We start from the raw sequence: 15,706 nt of genomic DNA, 5'->3' as shown, positions 1-15,706 counted from the left end.
TCCTTCTTTCTTTTGAGTTCTGGGAAAAAGTACTGAAGCAGGGCTCCAAGTCTCAGCTGTGAACCAGTGAATGTAATTTGGAGCTGAGGCCGGAAAGATATTTCTATTCCTCTCCCGTTGCTTCTTGAAAGAACCTTCCTTGTAGCTCATCCTAGACAGCAACTGCCCAGCTGCCAACCCGGGCGGTGGTGGGGCCATCAGCGCAGGTGGAGAGCACAGGATGCAGGGCATGTCTTCCCGGGACCAGACTGACTGGGAAGACGAAGCTGCAGTGAGAAGGGGCAGAGCTGAGGCTGCTCAGAGCCTATCCCTCAGTCACACCTCTTCCTTTGGGAGAGGGAGAGAGTGGTGGAGAGAGGAGTGGGTGGCTCCTCCCTGCTGAAGAACTCTTTTGAGAGTAGGGTGTTAGATTGCTCCCTCCCCAAAACACTGGTATTGGCAAGAGGAGTTTCCGGTGACATAGGAGAAAGTTGGTTCCGTAGAATGGCAGCAAGTCAGTTTTCAGGAGGTTCTGGGGGTGGAGGTGGAGGATTTAGAGCATACCTGGAAAAGTGGTTTTGAAGGGAGGAGAGAGGGTGGTGGTTACGAGGGGCAGCACTTGTGCCTCTGTGTCAGGCACTGGGGATATGGAGCACTGACAATACTCAGTGCCTGTTTCTCAGGAGCCCAGTCTAGTGGGAGAGACACATATATAGTCACAAACGTAAGAAATAATGGGGGCCGGGCATGGTGGCTCAGGCCTGTAATCTCAGGACTTTGGGAGGCCAAGGCAGGCGAATCACCTGAGGTTCGGGAGTTCGAGACCAGCCTGACCAACATGGAGAAACCCGTCTCCACTAAAAATACAAAATTAGCTGAGTGTAGTGGCGCATGCCTGTAATCCCAGTTACTTGGGAAGCTGAGGCAGGAGAATCACTTGAACCTGGGAGGTGGAGGTTACGGTAAACTGAGATCATGCCACTGCACTCCAGCCTGGGTGACAGAGCGAGACTCCATCTAAAAAAAAAAAAAAGAGATAGAGCGATGAGGAAGGGGCTGCAGGAGGAACACTAGCTGTGTGTGGGCATGTGTGTGTGCACACTCTTCTGCTCTAGCAGGTGGGAGGCTGGGAAGTAGATTCCAGGGGCGATGATCTTTGAGCTGAGTTTAAAGGGTGATTAGGATTGACAGGTGGATCCCCTGAGGAAGGGCTTTTCAAGGGCATAGGCAGGTGCTTGGAAACACAGAAGGGCGCGGCATGCACATCAGTGTAGTTGCTGTGCCAGCAAAAGCATGCCATGCCAGAAGGCCTTCTTCTGAAAGTTATGGGGGTTCACTAAGCATTTGAATCTGGGGTGACATGCTCAGATTTGAATTTTAGGAAGGTTACTCTGGTGGGAGAGCTGAGAAGGGGTTGGAGTTGGGGGGCAAGGATGGAGGTGGGAGGGGAGTTGAGATGTGTTTGCTGTAGTCCAGGAGCAAGATGATGCTGAGGGATCTAAGGCAGAGTGGACAAAGCTGGGGGGTATTTAGAAGGTAGAAACAATAGGTCGACTGACCAACATCTGGAGGGCAGAGAGGGGGAAGCAGGAGGCTAGAGGACAGGAGGACAGCCACATTTCTGGTTTGGGTGATTGGGTGGATGGTGTCGTTATTTGTGGCAAAGGGGAAGCCAAGAGGAGGTGAGGCATTGAGAAACTGTTCTTTTAAGCGTATTTGGTTGTATTATTATTTTTTTGAGACAGGATCTCACTCTGTTACCCAGGCTAGGGTGCAGTGATGTAATCTCAGCTCACTGCAACCTCCACCTCCTGGGTTCAAGAGACTCTTGTGCTTCAGCCTCCTGAGTAGGTGGGATTACAGGTGCGCGCCACCATACCCGGCTAAATTTTGCATTTTTAGTAGAGATGAGACTTTGTCATGTTGGGCAGGCTGATCTCGAACTCTTGGCCTCAGGTGATCCGCCTGCCTCAGCCTCCCAAAGTGCTGGGATTACAGGTGGGAGCCACCACGCCCAGTCTCTTTTATATTTGTATTTAATCCAGGCTAGGCTGGGTATGGTGGCTCACGTTGGTATCCCAGCACTTTGGGAGGCCGAGGCAGGAGGACTGCTTGAGCTCAGGAGTTCAAGACCAGTCTGGGCAACATGGCAAAACTCCGTCACCACAAAAAATGCAAAAAATAGCTGGGCACAGCGGCGTGCACCTATAGCCCCAACAACTGAGGAGGTTAATGTGGGAGGATCACATGAGGCTGCAGTGAGCTGTGATGGTGCCACTGTACTCCAGCCTTGGCGACAGAGTGAGACTGTGCCTCAAATAAGTAAGTAAATAAACAAAAATTAAAAAGAATCTAGTCCACAGGGCATTTGAAGGCCAGAGGAAAAGATGCCAGAATCAGAGATGGGGAGAAGCTGGGCTTCTGGCAGCTGCTGAGGTTGAGAAATGAGACAGATAGGCTGGGTGTGGCGGTGGAGAGAGGGTGGGCAGAGAGACTGAGGCTGGTCTGAATGGAAATGAAATGTTAGGGCTCTCAGGGTTATCAGGGGATGATTGGAGCTTCTAGAAAAGGTTTAACATTGTGACCACCTGTGTTCGTCATGCCTCGCCACCCCTTAGTAATTATGTGAATTTGGGCAGACTTTGAGTCTCAGTGATCTCCTCTGTGAAGTGGGGTCAGCTTATTCCAACTCCTGGGATTGTTGTGTGAATTAAATGGGGTAATGTACAGACAGCACCTGATGCACAGCAGGTGCTTCGAAATTTCAGTTCTGCACCCCTCCAGCAAAGGATATGCACACACCCATTGTGAGTGACAAATCCAGGATGACCTGAACCCAATGTGATAACGTGGATCCTCGCATGCTGGTCATGCTGTCGGGAGACACTTATGGATTCGATTAGTAAAACGGGAAATAAATTATTTAATGCATTTTGCTAAGCGAGAATACTTCAGAACGTATTTTGTGGGGTGGGGCATAATAAAGGGGTCCATAATAAAGGGAAAACGTTTAAGCTCAGGTTCGTGGCACCACTCAACCAAGGTCGACAGTCACACAGTGAGCCAGAGGCCATGCCAAGACTTAAACTAAACCTGTGGCCCCCACAGTGAGGCCATTTCTCTTTCCCCTGAATGGCCTGGGGAAAGGGGGTGGGTGGGCAGAACTTGGCAGTGGCCAGTCCCTCACTTCTGACCCCTGGTTTCCTTCTGCCCCTATCTCTAGGCTTGTATTCATTGATTGAGACAGGGTCTTTCTCTGTCGTACAGGCTGGAGTGCAGTGGCACGATCATGGCTCACTGCAGCCTCAAACTCCTAGGCTCAAATGGTCCTTCCGCCTCCTGTCTCTCGAGTACCTATATCCCTAGGCTTTTAAAACGGCTTCCAGGTATCTGGCTGCCGTCTCAGGCACCCACCTGGGCTTCTGGGCAGGGACTGTCCAGGAAACCTCATCTGTGTGAAGCAGGTGTGGGTGTAGGAAGGCCGCTTGGAAATGAATCAGCACTGTCTCCTGAGTCGTCAGCAGGGCGCCGGAGGGTCTGGCGGACAAGGATGACAGGAGGCCGGCACTGCAATGACACGCCTTACCCACCAGAGGGCACGAAGCAGCCGAGCAAAATCCCGCGGGGCCGCTGGTGGAAAATTTCTGGCACCTGGAACCCGGAGAGGGAGTGGACGGAATGTGAGGACCCAACTTCCTTAGGCTGGGCCGGGGTAGAATCACTGCCTTGGGTGTCCGCAGGGCCTGCCCGTGTCTTGACTACTCTGCCTTTGTAGACAGCTGGAGAATGTCAGAGTGGAATTGGGATTGGACACTAGGGGCCATTCCGTACAACTCTCCTGTTCTGCCGTGCGGGAGGGAGTTGCCCAAGGTTACGCAGCAAGTTAGTGGCAAATGAATACGATTATCACCAGTCTCAGGAATATGGCCATTTGATGGGCGCAGTCGCAGCCTTGGTTCCTGAGACAGAGACACCTGATTAAGGACAGGCCTCCAGGAGCTGACCCTAGTGACCCGCGGCTCTGCTGCTGTCTCCGTTTTTCTCCCTGGCTTTTCTTTTTTTTCTTTTCTTTTTTTTTTTTTTTTTTTGAGACGGAGTCTCGCTCTGTGGCCGGATCTCAGCTCACTGCAAGCTCCGCCTCCCGGGTTCACGCCATTCTCCTGCCTCAGCCTCCCGAGTAGCTGGGACTACAGGCGCCCGCCACCTCGCCCGGCTAGTTTTTTGCATTTTTTAGTAGAGACGGGGTTTCACCGTGTTAGCCAGGATGGTCTCGATCTCCTGACCTCGTGATCCGCCTGTCTCGGCCTCCCAAAGTGCTGGGATTACAGGCTTGAGCCACCGCGCCCGGCCTATCTCCCTGGCTTTTCCATCTGACTGACTCTTTGTCTTCTTTGTCTGCCTCCTGTCTCCGTCTCTGCCCGCTGGGGGTTTTGCTCAACTCCCTCACTGGGTCCTGGGAGCCGCGTTTCCTGCTGTCACTCCTCGGGGATTTGTAGCTCTCTGAAGCTCTTTTCCGACCCGTTGTCTCGGTTCCACTCTTGGGATCCAGAGGAGAGGTGATTATTTCGTAGCTTAGTCAGTGGTGTGATTTCACGGGGTGAGAAGGACTCCCTGGCTCCTAAGCACTCCTCCAGTGACCCCTGTTGCCATGTGGTAGACATAAACACTGGCTGGCACCTGGTGCGGGCGAGACCCTTACCTCATGCAGAAATGAGTAAGACCGGTGAGCTCACCATGTGGGGGTGAGGCTGAGAGAAAACAAGTACACAAGTGATTCAGTCAAAATCAGAATGCTCTAAGTACACACGAGAAGGGCAAAAGGGGTGCTTTGTACAGGACAGAACAGGTAGAGACTGAATCCGGTTGGGCCCTGGGAAGGCTCCCTGCAGTGGGTGGCATTTCACTGGCCTTTGAAGGGTGGGTGGGGTTTCAGCAGGATAGAGGGCGTGGGCATGTGTGGGCACGTTCTGAGCAAGGGGTCAGCACAAGCCAAGGGTCTTGGTCACACTAGTTGCATGTGCTGGTGTGTTTAAGGGACATGCAGGAGCAGGCCGAGTCTGAAGCGCCTCACTGCCAGGCTTCAAAAAAATTTTTAATTTTAATTCATTTTATTGTTACTTTAAGTTCTGGAATACATGTGCAGAAGATGGTTTGTTATATAGGTATACATGTGCCATGGTGGTTTGCTGCACCTATCAACCTGTCATCTAGGTTTTAAGCCCCGCATGCATTAGGTATTTGTCCTAATGCTCTCCCTCCCTTTGCCCCTATCCCTCTTCCCCCAACCGCCCACAGGCCCTGGTATGTGGTGTTCCCTTCCCTGTGTCCATGTGTTCTCATTGTTCAACTCCCACTTATCAGTGAGAACACACTGCCTGGCTTTAAGGGACAGCCATGGGGATGCACTGCAGTTTCTGAGCAGGGAGGGCCCTGCGGAGGCCCTCAGTTAAAAGCAAAGAATGGCTGTGAAAAGCGATGCATTGCGCTCCCTTGTCCCTCACCCTCAGTGTGAAGGGTTTTTATTCTGAGTCCTACTTGAAGTAGGCTTCGGTGGGAAGACAAGTAGCATGAGGGGTTCAAGTGCCGAGGGCAGCAAGGGACACTGGGTGACTGTGTCAAGGTGTAGAAGAGGACACTGGGGGCCCCAAGGCCTGACTTCATGTACACTGCTCAGGCTCACACCCAAGTGGCACGGTGACCGCCAGGAAGGGACCAGCCTGTTCTCAGTCTGATCCTCCTGCCGTGTCATTATCCAAAGCTCCTCCTGGCAGGGCCGGTTTAGGGTCTCCGTGCCAGTGCTTTCCCTGCCAGCCTGGGCTGGGGCTTCCACCTACTGCTCTGGGACTGCTGCTGCCCTGGCCCTGGGGGAGGAGGGTGGTGCCGCTGAGTCACTGCCTGGGTATCTGGGCCTGGAACCTCGGGTGAGTCACTGAGGGCTGGGGCAGAGGGGCTGGGGGAGGGGAAGAAGCTGCTTGACATCTGTAGCAGGGAGGGGAGCTGGGCCACAGGAAGGGCGGTGCCCTGATGCCCAGACTGGGGTTGGGATAGACAAAGGGCCAAGGAGGAAGGGGCCCTGGGAGGGGGCAGCCCTCCCTTGGGCTGGGCTCTGAATGGCCACAGTGTTTGCCTTTCTCCAGGTCTGGGGAGGACATGTGTGTGGGGGCAGTGAGAGAGGGCTATGGCTGGGAGCTTTGCTTCAGGCCTGGACCCTGGCTTGGGAAGCTGTCTGGCTGGTATTTTCAGCCCTAACCCACCCACCCAGCCCTCAAGCTGGAGAAGAGGAGGCTAAAGTTTTCCTATTCACCCTTTAACAGCTCGGGACTTCCTTAAACTCCCCACAGACTGTTACCCAGCCCAGCTGGGGCTGTGTGCAGAGCAGCCCCATTTCTCCCTGCTTCCCCATCCTTCCAGACCCCTTCCTACACAGAGGGACCTTCCGAGGTATTTCTAAGCACACTTAGTTACTTCATTACCTCATTAAGAGGTATTCTGGTGCTGGCCATTAAAATTAACTCCACTTCATTCATGTCCTGAAGTCAGTCCTGTCCTTCTTCTCCTGATGTCCCCCAGCTGCCTCCTGTGGCCCCCAGCTTCCTAAGGGTGGCCCCAGGTTGCTTCTGTCTCTCACACACAGGCACATGTATGCACATGAGCACCCGGCCGTGAAGGCCCAGCGTGTGCCCGCAGCCTCTCACACAGGAGTGGGCTGTGACTCACAAGCATGTCATGAGAATGAGGCCTGGCACCAGTCTCCAGGCCCCAGAGCAGGGTTGCCTCCCCTCACCCTTGGCCCAGGCTGCCCAGTCCCCATGACACCTCTCACTTCCTACTGTGGCCTGGGTGGGCTCAGGGGCTGCCCTTGACCTGGCCTAGAGCCCTCCCGGAGCTGGTGGTGGAGCTGGCACTCTCTGGGAGGGAGGGGGCTGGGAGGAAATGAGTGGGAATGGCAAGAGGCCAGGGTTTGGTGGGATCAGGTTGAGGCAGGTTTGGTTTCCTTAAAAAGCCAAGTTGGGGGCCAGTGGGGCCCGCGTATAAATCCTCACCCTGGGAGCCTGGCTGCCTTGCTCTCCTTCCTGGGTCTCTCTCTCTGCCACCTGGTCTGGTGAGTACCTGTGTCCTGCTGAGGGCAGGGTGGGGAGGACCCCCGTGGGTCTCTGTCTCCACAGTTCTCTCATTCCAGCTTCCCTGGTGGGATCAACCTGGGCCTCTCTGGGCCTTCCCCCTTGGAAGAACCCTTTGTGAAGTGTTGACTGAAGGGTTTTTCTCCAGGTTCCTCTGTGAGGTCTCAGTGCAGCGGTTGCTCTGAGGCCCTCCTCTGGATATCCCAGTCTAGGGGCCCTTCTTTGGGGGTCTAGGCCTAGGAGCAGGAGGTGTACATGTGGGTGGTGCTACAGTAAGAATCCTGAGGTGGTTGTTTTTTTTTTTTTTTTTTTTTTTGCAAAGTCCCGGCTTCTAGCAAGACTAAGGAGCAAAAGGCAGGGGTCTCAAGTGCAAGACTCTGCCTGGGTCATGGTCCCGAGCAGCAAAGCTCTGCCCCCCGCCTTGGTGAAGGCAGGGCCGGCAGGATGGGCCCAGGGCTTGCCCTGCCTCTGGCATAGCTCCTCAGGCCTCACCCTGAAACCTGCCTAACCTTTCCAGGCTGGTCTGAGTATTCTCAGAGGCCTTGCTGCTGAGGTCTGTTCCATCCTGATCCCAAGGCAATGAACATTTCATATCTTTAATTCTAATTCCAACAGGGTCCTTCCTGGTGGAGAGGATGTTAAGTTGCCCCCACCCTACCCATGCCCCTCTCTGCATAAAGGCTCAGGGGCCTTCAGGGTGAGGGGAGACACATTCCCCAGCCTCTGGGAGCTCCTAGTCTGAGAGAGGAAACGCCCCTGCCCCGGGGAGCTTCCAGTTAGATGGCAGAGAGAGACGCCTCTGGCTTCAGGAGCCCCGAGTCTGAGGAGGGAAATGACTCCTTCAGGGAGCTTCCTGCTCCTAGGTGTAGCTATGGCTCCTGCCAGACTGCACAGGAGCCCCCATCTGCCAGCTGGTGCATGTGGCCCTGCTCCCCAGCGCCTGGGCAGATGCCGTCAAAATGGGGCTCTGGTCACCCTGTCATTTCCCTTCTGGCAGACACTCAAGCGGGGAGCCCTGCCCTCAGGGGGATGGCCCAAGTGCCATCAGAGGAGGCTTCGGGCCCTGCCATTGGTGACTCCCAGACACAAGGGAAGCTTTAGCGTCTGCCCTCAGGGGGCGGCGGAAGTATGGCCCCCGGCCTCAGGGAACCACAGTCTGAGGGGGACATGCTCCCTGCCTTCCCATTCAGAGAGGGGTTTTGTGAGGTGGCTTGGGGGCACAGGGCAGAAGTGGATCCTGCAGGCTGAGCTAAGGCCCCAAGAACCTCAGCAGTGTACCCATCACCTGGCACCTCTGCAGCCACAGATCCATGATGTGCAGTTCCCTGGAGCAGGCGCTGGCTGTGCTGGTCACTACCTTCCACAAGTACTCCTGCCAAGAGGGCGACAAGTTCAAGCTGAGTAAGGGGGAGATGAAGGAACTTCTGCAAAAGGAGCTGCCCAGCTTTGTGGGGGTGAGTGGCACAGGCCTCTGGGGGAGGTCCTGGTGTGAGTGTGGGGGTGCAGGTTAAATCTCTCCCCCAGTTCCGGGTGCCTATCGATGCAGGTACCAGGGTGGGGCCCAGCCCTCTCTCCACTTTTGCTTCATGGCTCCACTGGAGTGGAAATGAGGCCAAGTGGGAGTGCTTTATCAATGGCTGTTTCCTGCAGCATTCCAGAGAACCGTGTGCTGTGAGGGCCTTCAGGGTCCATCTGTCTAATCCTGTCATTGGAAACTTGAGAAACCAGAGCCCAGAAGGGAAAAGTGATTGTCCCAAGATCACACAGTACTGGCACGTTCTCTCTCTTTTTCCTTTTTTTTTTTTTTTTTTCTGAGACGGAGTTTCACTCTTGTTGCCCAGGCTGGAGTGCAATGGCACGATCTCGGCTCACTACAACCTGTGCCTCCAGGGGTCAAGCGATTCTCCTGTCTCAGCCTCTTGAGTAACTGGGACTACAGGCGCATGCCACCACGCCCAGCTATTTTTTTTTTTTTTTTTTTTGAGACAGAGTCTGGCTTTGTCGCCCAGGCTGGAGTGCAGTGGCGCGATCTCAGCTCACTGCAAGCTCCGCCTCCCAGATTCACGCCATTCTCCTGCCTCAGCCTCCCAAGTAGCTGGGACTACAGGTGCCTGCTACCATACCTGGCTAATTTTTTGTATTTTCAGTAGAGACGGGTTTTCACCCTGTTAGCCAGGATGGTCTCGATCTCCTGACCTTGTGATCTGCCTGCCTCGGCCTCCCAAAGTGCTGGGATTACAGGTGTGAGTCACCCTGCCTGGCCAAGTTTTATATTTTTAGTACAGACAGAGTTTCACCATATTGGCCAGGCTGGTCTCAATCTCCTGACCTCGTGATCTACCTGCCTTGGCCTCCCAAAGTGATTTTTGTATTTTTAGTAGAGATGGGGTTTCATCATATTGGTCAGGCTGGCCTCGAACTCCTGACCTCAGGTGATCTGCCCTCCTCGGCCTCCTAAAGTGCTGGGCTTACAGGCCTGAGCCACTGTGCCCAGACTCCTTTTTTTTTTTTTAAATGGTGGGGGGACAAGAGCTCACTCTGCCACCCAGGCTGGATCATAGCTCACTGTAACCTCAAACTCTTGGGCTGAAGCAATCCTCCCAAGTAGTTGGGACTACAGGAGTATGCCCCCATGTCTGGCCAATTTTTATTTTTGTAGAGATGGAGTCTTGCTATGTTGTCCAGGCTGGGCTTGAACTCCTAGGTTCAAGCAATCTTCCCACCTCGGCCTCCCAAAGTATTGGAATTACAGATGTGAGCCACTGTACCTGACCTCTTTCCATTTTTATATGTCAAACTAAGAAATTATGTAGGGAGAGAAAAGCCCAGCTAAGATATACAGTCTGGAACATTTTGTGGAGAAATGCATCAACCTTCAATTTGTCCCTCACCCTCCCTATACTGACTCATTGGTGATTTCCAAAGTTAGGTGTCAGGCTTTCAACACATGAGGCAGGTCCTTCTCTCCTTTTTTTTTTGTTTTGTTTTTGTGGTTGGTTAAACTTTTCTAATTATTTTGGCTAGTATTAAAAAAATGTTTTTCAGCCGGGCGTGGTGGCTCACACCTGTAATCCCAGCACTTTGGGAGGCCAAGGTGAGCGGATCACGAGGTCAGGAGATTGAGACCGTCCTGGCTAACACGGTGAAACCCCGTCTCTACTAAAAATAAAAAAATTAGCCGGGCGTGGTGGTGGGTGCCTGTCGTCCCAGCTACTTGGGAGGCTGAGGCAGGAGAATGGTGTAAGTAAACCCGCGAGGTGGAGCTTGCAGTGAGCCAAGATTGCACCACTGTACTTCAACCTGGGCAACAGAGCGAGACTCTGTCTCAAAAAAAAAAAAAAAAAAAAAAAAAAAAAAAGTGTTTTTCAGCTGGGTGCCATGGCCCAAGCCTGTAATCCCCATACTCTGGGAGGCTAAGGCAGGAGGATCTCTTAAGCCTAGGAGTTCCACCAGTCTGGGCAACATAGCAAGACTCCATCTCTACAAAAATAAAAATTGGCCAGGCTTGGTGGCATACGCTTGTAGTCCCAGCTACTTGGGAGGATTGCGTGAGCCCAGGAGTTCGAGGTTACAGTGAGCTATAATACAGCCTGGGTGACAGAGTGAGATCACTCTGGTTGCCAAGACCAGCCTAGGCAACATAGTGAGACCTTGTCTCTACTAAAAATAAACAATTAGCTGGGTGTGGTGGCATAAGCCTGTGGTTCCAGCTACTTGGGAGGCTGATGTGGGAGGATCACTTGGGCCCAGGAGGTTGAGGCTGCAGCGAGTTGTGATTGTGCCACTGCACTCCAGCCTGGGCAACAGAGCAAGACCTTGTCTTAAAAAGTAAAGTGTTCTTCTTTTCTGAATCCATCTGGCTGGTGTTGGGGAGCAGCAACTGTCGGTTTCCGCATCAGCAGAAAGGGGTGATGATACCTACCTCGCTGGGCTCCTGTGGGATTCGAGCTGATGCACGCTCAGAGGAGCACTCAGTGTCCTCCCTGTGTCCAGGAGGAGGGCACACTGGAGATGCTCACCAATGAGTATCTGTCTCTCTCCTTACTCACTGGGCCCTCTTAGTAGCTCCCAGGGCCTCCTGCACACCATATACCCAGTTGCCCAGTGGGGAGGGAGAGCTGGGAACCAATTTGAGTGTGTGGGGGTCTGGGTGTTTGGTGGAGCTGGGGTTGGGGCTGGCTTGGTGATGAGTGTATTTCCTGTCACTTTCAGGAGAAAGTGGATGAGGAGGGGCTGAAGAAACTGATGGGCAACCTGGATGAGAACAGTGACCAGCAGGTGGACTTCCAGGAGTATGCTGTTTTCCTGGCCCTCATCACTGTCATGTGCAATGACTTCTTCCAGGGTTGCCCAGACCGACCCTGAAGCAGAACTCTTGACTCCTTGCTATGGACCTCTTGGGCCCAGGACTCTCGATGCCTTTGAGTTTTGTATTCAATAAACTTTTTTTGTCTGTTGATAATATTTTAATTGCTCAGTGACGTTCCATAACCTGGCTGGCTCAGCTGGAGTGCTGGGAAATGAGGGCCTCCTGGATCCTGCTGCCTTCTGGGCTCTGACTCTCCTGGAAATCTCTCCAAGGCCAGAGCTGTACTTTAGGTCTCAATTTTGGGATTTCAAATACCAGCAAAAATTTGGAAATCGAGATAGGTTGCTGACTTTTATTTTGTCAAATAAAGACATTAAAAAAGGCAATTACCATCTACCATCACTATCATTTCATAAAAAGATAAAATTTCAATTCCAATAAAGGAGAAAAGGTATAAGTTCAGAATAAAGACAGACCTTAACATTTAATACTGCAAGTAATGAGTTGTACCAGGATCTGCTCAAGAGATATGAATTAGTCTAATCAACCTCACAAAGCTTTATTTAAAGGATTCCTTGTCAGACCGAGCGCGGTGGCTCACGCCTATAATCCCAGCACTTTGGGAGGCCAAGGCAGGCAGATCCCTTGAGGCCAGGAGTTTGAGACCAGTCTGGTCAACATGGTGAAACCCCATCTCTACCAAAAAATACAAAAAATATAGCTGGGTGTGGTGGTGCATGCTTGTAGTCCCAACTACTCTGGAGGCTGACGCAGGAGAATCGCTTGAACCTGGGAGATGGAGGTTGCAGTGAGCTGAGATCCCGCCACTGGACTCTAGCCTGGGCAACAGAGCAAGATGCTGTCCAAAAAAAAAAAAAAAAAAAAAAAAAAAGGATTCATTGTCAGAATACAGCCCATAGGCAGTGCTATGGTTTGAATGTGTTCCCCAAGATTCATGTGTTGGAAACTTTATCTCCAAAGCAACAGTAATTAGCAAGTGATTAGGCCATGAGGGCTCTGCTGTAATGAATGGATTCATGCTGTTATCACAGGAGCGGGTTCCTTATAGAAGGATGAGTTTGTCCCCCCACCTTTTCTTTCTCTCCCTCTCTTTGCCTTTCCACCAGGAGATGATGCAGCAAGAAGGCCTTCTCCAGGTGTTACCCCCTGCAGCTTAGACTTCCTGGCCTCCAGAATTGTGAGCCAATAAATATCTGTTTTGTTTTGAATACCAGTCTGTGGTATTCTGTTGTAGCAATACAAAACGAACCAAGACAGGCAGTATACCTGTTTTCAGAAAACAAGTGTATTGTATTCTATACAATACATTCTATATTGTATTGTATATTCTTTTTTTTTTTTTTTTTTGAGATGGAGTCTCATTCTGTCGCCCAGGCTGGAGTGAAGTGGCATGATCTCTACTCACTGCAATCTCTGCCTCCTGTGTTCAAGTGATTCTCCTGCCTCAGCCTCCTGAGTAGCTGGGATTACAGGCACGTGCCACTACGCCCAGCTAATTTTATATTTTTAGTAGAGATGGGGTTTCTCCATGTTGATCAGGCTGGTCTTGAACTCCTGACCTCAGGTGATCCGCCTCCCTCAGCCTTTCAAAGTGCTGGGATTACAGATGTGAGCCACCGCGCCCAGCCAAGAGCACAAATTTATTATCTCTCATGGTTCTGCGGGTAGACTGGGCTTAGTTGGTGGTTCTCACGTGCGGTCTTCCATGCAGTTGTGGATGGAAATCAGAGTTAGAGTAATCCGAATGTTTGAACAAACTCAACATCTATGGTAGCTTGCTTAACATGCATGACAATTGATATCAGATGTGAGCTGGGAGCTCAGCTAGAACTGTCAGCCGGAGTGCTTACCGTGCATGGCCTCTCTATGTGGCTTGGGCTTCTTAGAGCATGGCAGCAGGGTCCTGAGAGGACCAATCTCAAAGTGAGCATTGCATGAGGCCTACATGGAAGCTGACAGGCTTAAGATTTATTTATTTTAATTTTAATTAAATTAATTAATTTATTTTTGAGACAGGGTTTCATTCTGTCACCCAGGCCCAGGTGCAGTGGCATAATAATGGCTCACTGCAGCCTCCACCTCCCAGGGTCAAGCAATCCTCCTGCCTCAGCCTCCCAAGTGGCTGGGACTACAGGTACACGCCACCATACCTGGTTAATTTTTGCATTTTTTTGTAGAGACAGGGATTCACCATGTTGCCAAGGCTGTTCTCGAACTCCTGGACTCAAGCGTCCCACCTGCCTTGGTCTCCCAAAGTGCTTGGAATATAGGCACAAGACACCATGCCTGGCACTTCTTAAGATTTATTTCAGAAATCCCAGGACATCATTTCTGCTATATTCTAAGGATAAAAAAAAAAAAAAAAAATCATTAAGTCTGGCTCAGATTAAGGAGAGGAGGAGAATTAGACATCTCTCTCTCTCTCTCTTTTTTTTTTTTTTTTTTGAGATGGAGTCTCGCTTTGTCACTCAGGTTGGAGTGCAGAGGTGTGATCTTGACTCACTCAACCTCCACCTCCTGGGTTCAAGTGATTCTCCTGCCTCAGCCTCCTGAGTAGCTGGGATTACAGGGGTGTGTCACAAGCCTGGGTAATTTTTGTATTTTCAATAGAGACAGGGTTTCACCATGTTGGTGGGGCTGGTTTTGAACTCTTGACCTCGTGATCTGCCTACCTCGGCCTCCCAAAGTGCTGGGATTACAGGCGTGAGCCACCGCGCCCAGCTAGACATCTTTTAATGTAAAGAGCAGCATGCATAAAATTGACGGTGACCATCTTTGGAGACTAAATACCATAGTCTGCCTTCTAGCAACAGCAATTTACATCCCTCCCATATGCAAAATACACTCATCTCCTTCCCAAGACCCACAAAGTCTCATCTTATTAAGGCATCAATTTGATGTCTCTGATCTTATTATCTGAGACAGGTCCAGAGATATGAATAAGGCTTCTCATGTGCAGTTCCTCCAGGACGGCTCCTCAAAAGTGGCTCCTCTTGGCCTGAAGTCCTGGGAAGAACACAGTCGATGTTCACAGGTGAGATAAAGATAGATAACTGCCATCCAGGCTTATTGGCTCATGCCTGTAATCCCAGCACTTTGGGAGGCTGAGGTGGGTAGATCACTTGAGCTCAGGATTTAGAGACCAGCCTGGCCAAAGTGGCAAAATCCCGTCTCTACTAAAAATACAAAAATTAGCTTGGCATGGTGGCGTGCACCTGTAATCCCAGCTACTCGGGAGGCTGAGGCAGGAAAATCGCTTGAACCTGGGAGGTGGAGATTGCACTGAGCTGAGATTATACCACCACACTGTCCAGCCTGGGTGACAGAGCGAGACTCTGCTCTTTTTTTTTTTTTTTTAACACTCCTATTCTTAAGGGTGTGTTGGTGTATTGGAGGCACAAATTGGTGCATTGGTCCATAGCAATTCTGAAATTGAGTCAGACACATGCCACCAGATTCTTGTCTAGGGCTCAGTTCTGCTTGGCTCTTGGTTCTTCTTGGCTCTTGGCCTCTAGGTTCTTGACTTCATTTTCTGAGTTAACTCTCTATTTTCCACAAGAAGTATCTGTGTTGATAGCTAAGTAGCTTTCTCAGCCTAGTTCTTGCCCATTTGAAGTTGAAGACTCAAAAACTTCTTTTGGTTTTAAGCCATCTTTGTCCGTTTTAGTCCAAAATGATATAATTCCTGTAAAAATATGGCCTCACTGTGCATCAACTTATAATTCACTTAATAGACAAAGCCATACCTACAAATCTTTTTAAGATTGGTCTCTCTCCAGCTTGGACTGAGAGTCAGGGTGCTGGGAGTAAATGCCCTGGAGATTCCTAAAAGCCTTCTAGTCTGAAAGAGCCTAAGAGGCACACTTCTAGAATTATTAGACGTTGTATTATTTATCTGAGAAGATCTGGGAAACTTGCCCTTAAATATTTTTGAGGTCTCATTACAAGGTCTTACCTTTGACTTACTTCATCTTTATCCTGAGATCCTTTCTATTGTCAGGGATCTGGATTTGATGTTTGCCCCAAGGCCATTTATTAGTTTGAGAGTCATTTGCTGGCTGGGAAGACTGTACTGGGCCCTCTATATTTCCTTCTAATTCTTTAAGAAGTTGAGTAGTTCCTTCGGTTTTTTTTTTTTTTTTTTAAGATGGAGTCTCACTCTGTCGCCCAGGCTGGAGGTGCAGTGGTGCAATCTTGGCCCACTGCAACCTTTGCCTCCTGGGTGAGTAGTTCCTTCTTTAGTTCAACTTTTTTTTTTTTTTTTTTTTTTTTGAGA

At 50.9% G+C, this 15,706-nt stretch overlaps 2 protein-coding genes across 5 annotated transcripts in view; both read left to right on the top strand.

The window, feature by feature from the left end:
• Positions 1-4,708: 4,708 nt before the first annotated feature.
• On the top strand, positions 4,709-11,795 carry S100A2 (S100 calcium binding protein A2). 4 transcript variants are annotated; one of them, XM_025394156.1, is made up of 3 exons: positions 4,709-4,749; positions 8,401-8,554; positions 11,313-11,795. In XM_025394156.1, the coding sequence occupies exons 2-3, from the start codon at positions 8,411-8,413 to the stop codon at positions 11,463-11,465; spliced, it is 297 nt and encodes a 98-aa protein (XP_025249941.1). In that variant the 5' UTR covers positions 4,709-4,749; positions 8,401-8,410; the 3' UTR covers positions 11,466-11,795. The 4 variants fall into 4 exon arrangements, with proteins under 4 accessions (XP_025249941.1, XP_025249931.1, XP_025249951.1 ...); XM_025394146.1 differs by lacking the exon at positions 4,709-4,749 and adding an exon at positions 5,792-5,900; XM_025394166.1 differs by lacking the exon at positions 4,709-4,749 and adding an exon at positions 6,720-7,081.
• A 1,755-nt stretch (positions 11,796-13,550) lies between these two features.
• LOC112635580 (protein S100-A4) overlaps positions 13,551-15,706 on the top strand; it is a 21,653-nt gene continuing 19,497 nt past the window's right edge. Inside the window, exon 1 of the mRNA XM_025403849.1 lies at positions 13,551-13,564. The gene's annotated coding sequence lies outside the window, so the exon portion shown is untranslated. The remainder of the gene's footprint in view (positions 13,565-15,706) is intronic.

Source organism: Theropithecus gelada, chromosome 1, assembly GCF_003255815.1.
Source record: "Theropithecus gelada isolate Dixy chromosome 1, Tgel_1.0, whole genome shotgun sequence".
NCBI lineage: Eukaryota > Metazoa > Chordata > Mammalia > Primates > Cercopithecidae > Theropithecus > Theropithecus gelada.
The sequence above is the reverse complement of the archived record's forward strand: the minus strand, read 5'-3'. Positions and strand labels throughout refer to the sequence as shown.